Below are 9,553 nucleotides of genomic sequence, written 5' to 3' on the forward strand. Positions count from 1 at the left end.
CGCCCGCCACCACGCCCGGCTAGTTTTTTGTATTTTTTAGTAGAGATGGGGTTTCACCGTGTTAGCCAGGATGGTCTCGATCTCCTGACCTCGTGATTCGCCCGTCTCGGCCTCCCAAAGTGCTGGGATTACAGGCTTGTGCCACCGCGCCTGGCCCCAAGGAACTTTTTTAAGTTTACACAGCTGGTAATTGCTGGAGCAGGGCTTTCTTCCTCACAAGCCTCACACCATATGACGCTCAGCAGCCAGGTTCCTTGAGTGTAAAGAGAGAGAGAGATTGCACTCGCCAGGGAGGGCATTGTGAACAGCCTGGCAGGAGGAAGGCCTGGGGAGGCAGTTCCCACTGACCACAGCCACCTCCCATCCAGGACTCCCTGGGAGGAAACAGCCGCACAGTGATGATCGCTCACATCAGTCCTGCGAGTAGTGCCTTCGAAGAGTCCCGGAACACCCTGACCTACGCCGGCCGGGCCAAGAACATTAAGACTAGGGTGAGGGCCCCTGGACTGTCCACCAGGACACAGCTTCCTGGGCTGAGATTCAAGCCCCTGGGCTGATCCCTGCCACCCCACCCCACTCTCTGGAACCAGCCACTGCTGCACTGGCCTCATTCCTTAGTTGATTGTCATCTGTACACTTTCCCTGCACCTCCAAACCCTGCTCCTCTGCCTGGAAGCTGAGAGCTCCCAAGGGTCCCCGCTTCCTCCAGTCCCAGGACTGTGCTCCCCCTGCCTCACCCCCTCTTCTCTTACCTTCCTCGTCTTCAGATGCTCATTTAGACCTTTGCATTTCCAAAGCACCTCTTCATGACGGTCATCACAGGAGGCAAGCTTCACTGAGCCCTTGCTCTCAGCCCTTTCACATGCTACCTCCTTTGATCCTCAAAAAGCAGCAGTGTTACTGCTGTTCCCATGTACAGATTAGGACAGCAAGGTTTAAGGAAGTTAAGTGACTTCCCAGCTGGTCAGTGATGGTGCTGAGGATGGAAACTAGATCTGCCCAGTTTCCAAGTCCGTGTCCTTACCTATCTGTAAGCATGTCGGAACCCTTGCCATCCACTTAGAAATCCATTTCTGCCTGTTTGTGTGCAGAGGAGTGGGAATGGATACACGTATGATAGCATGCAGGGAACATTCTCCCAACACCTAACACTTGCCAGCTGCTGTCCTGAGGGCTTTAAGTTTTATTCCAACCCCTCAATGGGGGATGGGAGACACATTCTTGAAACAGCTCAGTGATGGTTCAGAATATTACTAATAGCAGGTAAATGATGCCAATGGTAGGTGCTGGGGCAAGACAGGAACAGGAGGTGGGGGTGGGCTGTTGGGGTCCAGTGGAACTCTCTGGAGACTGTAAGTGGGACCCTGAAGGCTGAGAAAACATTCCAGAAGGGTAGGAGCAGGGAGGACACAGGTTCCACAGGCAGGAAGGGGATAGCATCTGTGGTGGGCATGGGGAGAGCAGGACAGGTCTTCGACTGGAGCGAGATGTTCATGCAGGAATGGTGAGCCCAGAGAAAAACAGAGAGATGGGGGTGGCCCTTCAACAATGGGTGGAGGAATGAGGACGTTCCCTCATTCCTTCAGGAAGCTACTGAAGGTTGATGAGTTCTAGCAGTGACTGTGACAAGAGGTTGCGGAAGTGGAGGAAAGGAGGTCATTACTATCAGCTAGAAAGACTGGGAGAGGCAGGGGGAAGAAAGGCAGCCCCTGCAGGTAGGCCTTGGTGAGTGCACGGAGGCAGGGCCTGGCACCCGGGGTGACTGCATCCCCTCCGCTCCCTACATGTTCCCTGCAGGTGAAGCAGAACCTGCTGAACGTCTCCTACCACATCGCCCAGTACACCAGCATCATCGCTGACCTGCGGGGCGAGATCCAGCGACTCAAGTGCAAGATTGATGAGCAGACTGGGCGGGGACAGGCCCGGGGCCGGCAGGATCGGGGTGACATCCGCCACATCCAAGGTGCGCCTGTGGGTCTATGTGAGTGGCAGCCCCCTCCAGGCGGCCTCACGTTGCTCTGGGATCAGGCCATGTTGTGTTCAAATCCAGAATCGGGCTCTTTCTGGCTGGGTGGTTGGGCTAGGCACTCAGCAGCTCTGAGCCTCCTAGCATTCGACTGTTAAATGGGGTTGTGATCTCTGCTTCAGACAGTTGCCAGAGATCACAACCCCATTTTACAACCCCCCTTGGAAGAGTAGGTGGGATCCCACAAGGGAGAGGCATGTGAGCAATGAGTTAGTTGTGCAGGGCACACACTAAGGCCTCTGGCGTAGGACTGCGAGGTCATGCCTGCACCACCGGAATGGGCTCTGTTTCCTTATAGACCTGCATATTTGCTGTGATGGTTTTCCAACAGACAGTAAAGCTTCTTTTTTAAAAAATAATTACTAATATAAAGAGAGGGGCAGACAGTGAAGTTTTTTTTGTGTGTGTGTGTTTTGTTTTTTTTTTTTTTGAGACGGAGTCTCGCTCTGTTGCCTAGGCTGGAGTGCAGTGGCATGCTGTAGGCTCACTGCAACCTCTGAATCCCGGGTTCAAGCGATTCTTCTACCTCAGCCACCCAAGTAGCTCAGATTACAGGTGCCCGCCACCACGCCTGGGTAATTTTTGTATTTTTAGTAGAGACAGGGTTTCGCCATATTGGCCAGGCTGGTCTCAAACTCCCGACCTCAGGTGATCTGCCCGCCTGGGCCTCCTCCCAAAGCGCTGGGATTACAGGTGTGAGCCACTGCACCTGGCCACAGACAGTAAAGTTTCTAAGGGCACCCCTTTTTATTGTTGGCACAGAGGTGCTGTAAGGGTTAGCAGGAGCCCAGTTCATACCAAGGAGCTGGAAATTGCTTTTGGGCAACAGCTTGAAGATTCAATGTGGGAGTGGGATGTGAGAGGATGTAGTAATCTAGGGGGTCTTCCTGGAGGAAATAGTTGGACAGGAAGTGGGAGTACTGAGTTGGGAAGAAAGGGAGGGGAGGGCCCCAGGTGGGCCCAGGCTTTCCTAGCTGAACTTGCCTCCTCCTCTACCTTACCCACCCTCACTGGCAGCTGAGGTCCAGCTGCACAGCGAGCAGGGTGAGCAGGCTGGCATGGGACAGCTTCGGGAGCAGCTCGTCAGCGCCTTCCAGGAGCAGATGGATGTGCGGAGGCGCCTGCTGGAACTGGAGAACCGTGCCATGGAGGTCCAGATTGACACCTCCCGACACCTGCTCACCATCGCTGGGTAAGCCCCCGGCCCGGGACCCTCCAGGCCCCACCCCTGTGCCTGGGACACAGGAGCATAAGCTGTGGCTGTGCACTGTGCTCTGCCCCTATGGCCTGAATGCCCTGTCTCTCTGGGTGGGGCTGTGGCAGCTGGAAGCATGAGAAGTCCCGCAGGGCCCTCAAATGGCGGGAGGAACAGCGGAAGGAGTGCTACGCTAAGGACGACAGTGAGAAGGACTCAGACACAGGCGATGACCAGCCGGACATCCTGGAACCACCTGAGGTGGTTGCAGCCCGGGAGAGCATTGCAGCCCTGGTGGGCGAGCAGAAGCAGCTGTGCAAGCAGAAGGTGTCCAGGGTTTGGGGGGCAGGGAGAGCGGGTTTAGGGGACAGGGTGAGCAGGTTTGAGAGGCAAGGCGGAGGGGCCGGGGTGGGGGTAGCCATGAGACCTGGGAACTCAGGCCACAAATCCTGTGTGACTGTGCTAAGTTCTTTAACTTCTCTGTGTGTCACATTCCCCACCTGTAAAATGGGAGCAGTCCATGGTGCAGCCCTCATGGGGTTGCTGGGAAGATTACATAAATGCCTGGCACATACCAAGGACTCAAAAAATGGTAACTAATGTTATAATGAGGGTTTTCCAGGCCGGGCGCCATGGCTCACACCTGTAATCCCAGCACTTCGGGAGGCTGAGGTAGGCAGATCACTTGAGAGGCCAGGAGTTCGAGACTAGCCTGGCCAACATGGAGAAATCCCGTCTCTACTAAAAATAAAAAAAAATATATATAAAAAAAAGCCTGGTGTGGTGGCTCATGCCTGTAATTCCAGCTACTCGGATGGCAGAGGAATAAGAATCACTTGAACCTGGGAGGCAGAGGTTGCAGGGAGCTGGGATAGCGCCACTGCACTCCAGCCTGGGTGACAGAGCAAGACCCTGTCTCAAAAAGGAAAAAAAATAATAATAATTAGGGTTTTCCCAATAATAGATCTTTGCCTTCTGTTCTGGGGCATACCCAGACCAGGGGGGCTTTAGGGTGTTATGAGCCCTGAGGGGGTCACATGGGCTGCGGTTAAGTAGCTATCCCCCAAGCTGGTTCCAGGGGTGGGTTGAGGTCAGGATGGCAAGAAAGTGGACACTGAGGGGCCACCTTAGAGCAGTCCCTGATTGTAAAGCCCAAGATTTAGCTTTCAGGGTTGGCCTCAGCCTGGAGCTCCAGACAGATGCCTGGAGTCCAGGCGCTGGAGGGGCGAGGACGGGCTGGGCAGGCGGATCGGACCCCTCTCCCCGCTGCCAGGTGCTGACCTGCGCCTCCTGCAGCTGGCGCTGGAGCAGCGCTGCCGGGAGCTGCGCGTGCGGGGCCGACGCCTGGAGGAGACCCTGCCCCGACGCATCGGCTCTGAGGAGCAGCGCGAGGTGCTCAGCCTGCTGTGCCGCGTGCACGAGCTCGAGGTGGAGAACACCGAGATGCAGTCGCACGCGCTGCTCCGCGACGGTGCGCTCCGCCACCGCCACGAGGCCGTGCGCCGCCTGGAGCAGCACCGCAGTCTCTGTGACGAGATTATCCAGGGCCAGCGGCAGATCATCGACGGTAGGGCCCACGCCCTCGCGCATCTGAGCCACCCGCGGGGGGGCCGCTGGCACTCGCTGAGCCCTGCCCCTTCCCCGGCAGACTACAACCTGGCTGTGCCGCAGCGCCTGGAAGAGCTGTACGAAGTGTACCTGCGGGAACTGGAGGAGGGCAGCCTGGAGCGGGCCACCATCATGGACCAAGTGGCCTCCAGGGCCCTGCAGGTGGGTGGGCGCCTGGGTGGCCTGAACATGGGCACATGTGTCCAGGGAGGGGCTGATGACCAAGGCAATGCCTGCAGGCAGCTGGAGGGGACAGCACCAGGCTGGCTGGCACCCCAGGGAGTTGACTCCCTTTCCTTCTTACCCCACCCAAAGCCTTGTCGAGCCTGAGTAAGACCCTCATCCCTGAGCACTCCTGGGCATCGCTTGTTCCCACCCAGGGTCTGAGGGTCAGGGCTGGCCATCTGAGATATCACAAATGGCCCCAGGTGCCCTTCCAGGAGACCAAGCATCAGGCAGTGCCACTGGGGATGCCTAGCAGACCACAACTTACCCCCGAGGACCCAAACACTAGCCCACTGCCCTTCTGGGGCTCCCAGGCCATCTTACAACCCTTGTCACCCTGTGAGCCTTTGTGACTCTGTGCTGATTTGGTCCAGGACCAAATCTTCTAACTGTCCCTCCTGGCTCCCTCCTCCCCAGGACTTGCCCAAAATTACCCCAGCAGGAACCTCGCTGACCCCGGATTCTGACCCGGAGAGTGTGAAGACACTGAGCTCTGATGCCCAGCGCCTGCAGAACAGTGCTCTCCCTCCCCTCAGCACAGAGAGGTGAGAAGGGGGGCCACCTGCCCCAGCCCCCACCCTGTGCCCTGTCCCAGAGAGGCCAACCCAGACTAAGGCTAAATGGTGAACATGGAGCAGCAATGAGAGGGAGCAGGTGGCCCAGGTCTGGAGCCAGGACTCCTGGGTTCTCTCTCCTTTCACACCGACAGCTTCTCCCCGGGGGTGGGGGTGGGACCTCGGTGAGACAGCCTGGTCTACAGCCACTCATCTTCCTCTGCCAACTTCAGTGAAGGCCACCACGTATTCAAGGCTGGTACTGGGGCCTGGCAGGCCAAAAGCTCCTCTGTGCCCACCCCACCTCCCATCCAGCTCGGCAGCCTGGTGATGCAGGAGGTGAGCTCTCAGTACCTGATGGCCCCACGAGCTCCGCTGCAGTGGGTGCGGGACACGGGGGTGGACAGCAGCAGTTGGGATGGAGCCTTTCCTAAACGGCACCAGCCTGAGGCCCCGCTATCTCTGCTGAGTGGGGCATGGGGTCCCTGCTGTTTTTAAGGGTTTCCTCCTCCTAACACTCCACCTCATAGGCCCCGGCTCAGGACAGCCTGGGCAGCTGGATCAGCTCTTCCCCCGACAGCAGTGAGATCCTGTTGGAGATCCCCTTGTCCCACAAAGGTATGTGTGCCCTCTGCTGCCCTGGCCACCTCGCCTGGCCTTGTCTAAACTGTTCAGATCACCCAGTCCAAAGCCCTTTCCTGCCCTCTTCACTGCCAAGTGCAACCATGCATTGGGTCCTACACATTCTGAAGAGGCGCCATTGCCCCTGAGGATTAGTCAGTCAAGGACACTTAAGGGTCCTCTCTACATCAAGGAGAGACCTTGAGGCAAAAAGGTCTCTTTTTTAGAGAGACCGGGGCAAAACTGGAAATTAGAAAAGAGACATGTGGCATGGAGAATGGTGTCCCCACCCCCCGCCGCCGCCTCCACTCAGTCATCACTCTAATAGCAAATATCAATTCAATGTCTACCCCCTGGAAAATGTAGGTTGAGCCCATTTTCTCAATTAATCCTGGAAATAACCCGATGGCATTAGTTTTGCCATCCCCCATTTGCAGATGAAAGTGAGGCTCAGAAATGGGCCCAAGTTTCTTGCATAGCAAACCCCTGGAAAGTGCTGGGGTTGAAACCCAGGCAGTCTGGCTCCTACCTACTTCTGCCATGTCAGAGGAGGCTGTTAAGAGGTGGCCTTGATCTCGGGTTGGGGGTTCCCTGTGTCCCACTGCAGAGAGGAAGGAGATCATGACTGGCACCAAGTGCATCTCGGTGAAGGCCGCCCGGCGGCGCTCGCAGGCCCTGGGCACCGAGGGGCGACACCTGCTGGCACCTGCGACAGAGCGCAGCAGCCTGTCCCTGCACTCGCTGAGCGAGGGCGACGATGCGCGGTCACCAGGCCTGCTGGCCTGCAAGCGGCCACCCAGCCCCATGCTGCAGCATGCTGCCAGTGAGGACAACCTGTCCAGCAGCACGGGCGAGGCCCCGTCTCGGGCAGTCGGGCATCATGGGGACGGTCCTGGGCCCTGGCTGCGTGGCCAGAAGAAAAACCTGGGCAAGAAAAGGGAGGAGTCGCTGGAGGCAAAGAGAAGGAAGCGGAGGTCCCGATCCTTCGAGGTCGCCGGGCAAGGGGTGAGGCAAGGCGCAGGGTGGGGTGTCTAGGCACTCCCATAGCAGCTGGGGGCCTGAGGGCTGGATTTCTCCAAAGGCTCCAGGGCACCTCTAGCCTACCCCACACCTGGAGACACCACCCTCCACAAAGTCTCTGTCCCCAGCCTGGTATAGTAGCTGGGACAGATCCTGGTAGCAGATCCCTGTGCCGCTCTCATCCTTACCCCACTGTTCAACCATCACAGCTCTCCCGCCCCAAGACACACCTCCTGGGGTCCCATCAGGCGGAGCGCATCTCAGACCACAGGATGCCAGTGTGCAGGCACCCAGCCCCTGGTATCCGGCATCTGGGAAAGGTCACACTACCTTTGGCCAAAGTCAGACTCCCTCCAAGCCAGAACACGGGTCAGTATGGGCAAGGAGGGGATGGAGAGGGGAGGTCTCCCCCAGGCCGGGCAGCAGAGAAGACACATTGCATTTCCTGCGCCTCTGGCTGCCCCTTGCTGGAAGCATGGTTCTAGCAGAATATTCATGAGACTGGCATCTTGGCATTGTGCCCATAGAGAGTTCAAAGCCACAGGGTGATGGGAGAGGAGTTGGGGAGGCATTCCGAAACCACTGATCCTGCCCCTTTCCCTGTTGCAGGCCCCGGGGACTCCTCACCCCTGGCTGTTCCCCCCAACCCAGCTGGTGGTTCTCGACGGGCTACCCGTGGGCCCCGCCTGCCCCACAGTACAAGCACCCATGGCAAAGATGGATGCTCCCGGCATAACTGAGGGGCCCTGCCTGGAACTGGCTCTCTCGCCCCCCAAGACTGAATGGGGCCTAACAGGGCATGGGAGGTGGAGGCTGGGCAGATGGAGATGACCAGGAAGTAGGAGCTCAGGATCTCAGCAGGCCAGGGCTCCTGAGACCCAGGAACTGGGGTGTCTGCCCAACCCTCCTATGCTTTCAGTGCCACCGGGGAAAAGAGGTGAGGCCAGGGGACATGGCCGGGATGGCTGGGCTCCCTGGCCTCCCAGCCCTGGACAGAATGCTGTTGCCAAAACCCTGCACAGCCATGAGGCCAGCCTTGGCCTTGGAAATGGAGGAAAGCAGCTGGCTGTGAGACGGGGCTCCTGGCCCACGTGTGGGGCACGGGCATCCTGGATGGTTGGGGAGGCACCGACAGGCACTTCACTTATTACAATTGGGGATGTGGGTGAGGGAGGGAATCTGGTTTTGTTACTTGGCAGTGGCCTTTTCTCCCCTTTCCTTTTTAACAATAAAATCTCATTTGGGTCTTGATGGTTGTGTTGGAAATTTTACCTTGTCTGGAATGTGGGGTGGCCATGACTAAGATTCCACCAACTCCCCCTCCCCCCGGTCCCCATCTACCCCTGGCTCACTGTATAACACCAACCTACAAATACCTGCGGGAGAGGGGTTTTGTTGTAGATCCTGAGGCCTCTCCCCAGGGTAGGGCTGGCAAGATCCATTATGTCCCTATCCCACTGGTCTTCACACCTGCCCAGGCACCCTCCCAGGAGAGATCAGGGACTTGGAGCGGCCCAGATGCCAGAAAGTCTCACAACCCAGATGAGGCGGTTGCGCCTCAAGGTCAGGGCTCAGAAACTGCCCAGCTAAGCCCCTCAGCCTCAAAGTGAGGAAACACCTGCAAGGGGAATGGGGCGTTCCCTGACTCCCCTGCAAGGGGAATGGGGTGCTCCCTGACTCCCCTGCAAGGGGAATGGGGTACTTCCTGTCTCCCAGGCAGGTGGGTTGCTGTGACCACGTGGGTGCTTTTACCTAGCCTAGTTCTGTGTCTGGGTGGGGGGAAAGCTCAACCAAGGGGAGTGAAACCCGTAAACCCCCTGGCTTGTGGGATCCTCCCCAGGTTGTTTTTACCCGGAAACTGAGTGGTTCAATCATCCCCTTACCACTCTGAGCATCGGTTTATTCAGGACCAAGAATGTTCCTTCAAGTCAGCTGTGAAATCAGCTCTTGAAACCAGGCATCTTGTCTACCACGCCTCACCTGGACTCCACCCCAGCCCTAGGGTGGCCGGCACCTGGCCATCCAGGGTACCAGGCTTGTTGCCACCTCCACACTCGCCTTGCCCTTCCCAGACCCACAAGGAGCACCTAGGCCAGGCCTTTACTCCCCGACCCCGAGGCTACTTGGGGGTCCGGATAAGGGTGTGGTATACGGGCTTGACGATGAGGTGCAGGTGCAGGGCGTTCTCCACCAGGTACTCTGAGTTGCGCCGCTGCAGGTCGGCGTGCGCCAGGAAGTCGCCGGCCTCCTCGCTGCTCTGGTGGAAGCTGTAGGCGTGGCGGACCAGCAGGCGGCCCTGCTGGC

At 58.0% G+C, this 9,553-nt stretch overlaps 2 protein-coding genes across 2 annotated transcripts in view; one reads left to right on the forward strand and one right to left on the reverse strand.

The window, feature by feature from the left end:
• KIF19 (kinesin family member 19) overlaps window positions 1–8,043 on the forward strand; it is a 28,716-nt gene extending 20,673 nt beyond the window's left edge. Inside the window, exons 9-20 of the mRNA XM_011972174.1 lie at window positions 369–491; window positions 1,798–1,963; window positions 3,044–3,218; window positions 3,350–3,548; window positions 4,518–4,788; window positions 4,870–4,991; window positions 5,472–5,599; window positions 5,842–5,947; window positions 6,139–6,226; window positions 6,837–7,234; window positions 7,459–7,618; window positions 7,859–8,043. Of these exons, the coding sequence (XP_011827564.1) occupies window positions 369–491; window positions 1,798–1,963; window positions 3,044–3,218; window positions 3,350–3,548; window positions 4,518–4,788; window positions 4,870–4,991; window positions 5,472–5,599; window positions 5,842–5,947; window positions 6,139–6,226; window positions 6,837–7,234; window positions 7,459–7,618; window positions 7,859–7,989 (2,067 nt within the window). The 3' untranslated portion in view covers window positions 7,990–8,043. The remainder of the gene's footprint in view (window positions 1–368; window positions 492–1,797; window positions 1,964–3,043; window positions 3,219–3,349; window positions 3,549–4,517; window positions 4,789–4,869; window positions 4,992–5,471; window positions 5,600–5,841; window positions 5,948–6,138; window positions 6,227–6,836; window positions 7,235–7,458; window positions 7,619–7,858) is intronic.
• A 1,085-nt stretch (window positions 8,044–9,128) lies between these two features.
• Window positions 9,129–9,553, reverse strand: part of BTBD17 (BTB (POZ) domain containing 17) — a 5,423-nt gene continuing 4,998 nt past the window's right edge. The window contains exon 4 of the mRNA XM_012002308.1: window positions 9,129–9,545. Within this exon, the coding sequence (XP_011857698.1) occupies window positions 9,369–9,545 (177 nt within the window). The 3' untranslated portion in view covers window positions 9,129–9,368. The remainder of the gene's footprint in view (window positions 9,546–9,553) is intronic.

Source organism: Mandrillus leucophaeus, unplaced genomic scaffold, assembly GCF_000951045.1.
Source record: "Mandrillus leucophaeus isolate KB7577 unplaced genomic scaffold, Mleu.le_1.0 Scaffold1, whole genome shotgun sequence".
In the NCBI taxonomy this organism is placed as follows: domain Eukaryota; kingdom Metazoa; phylum Chordata; class Mammalia; order Primates; family Cercopithecidae; genus Mandrillus; species Mandrillus leucophaeus.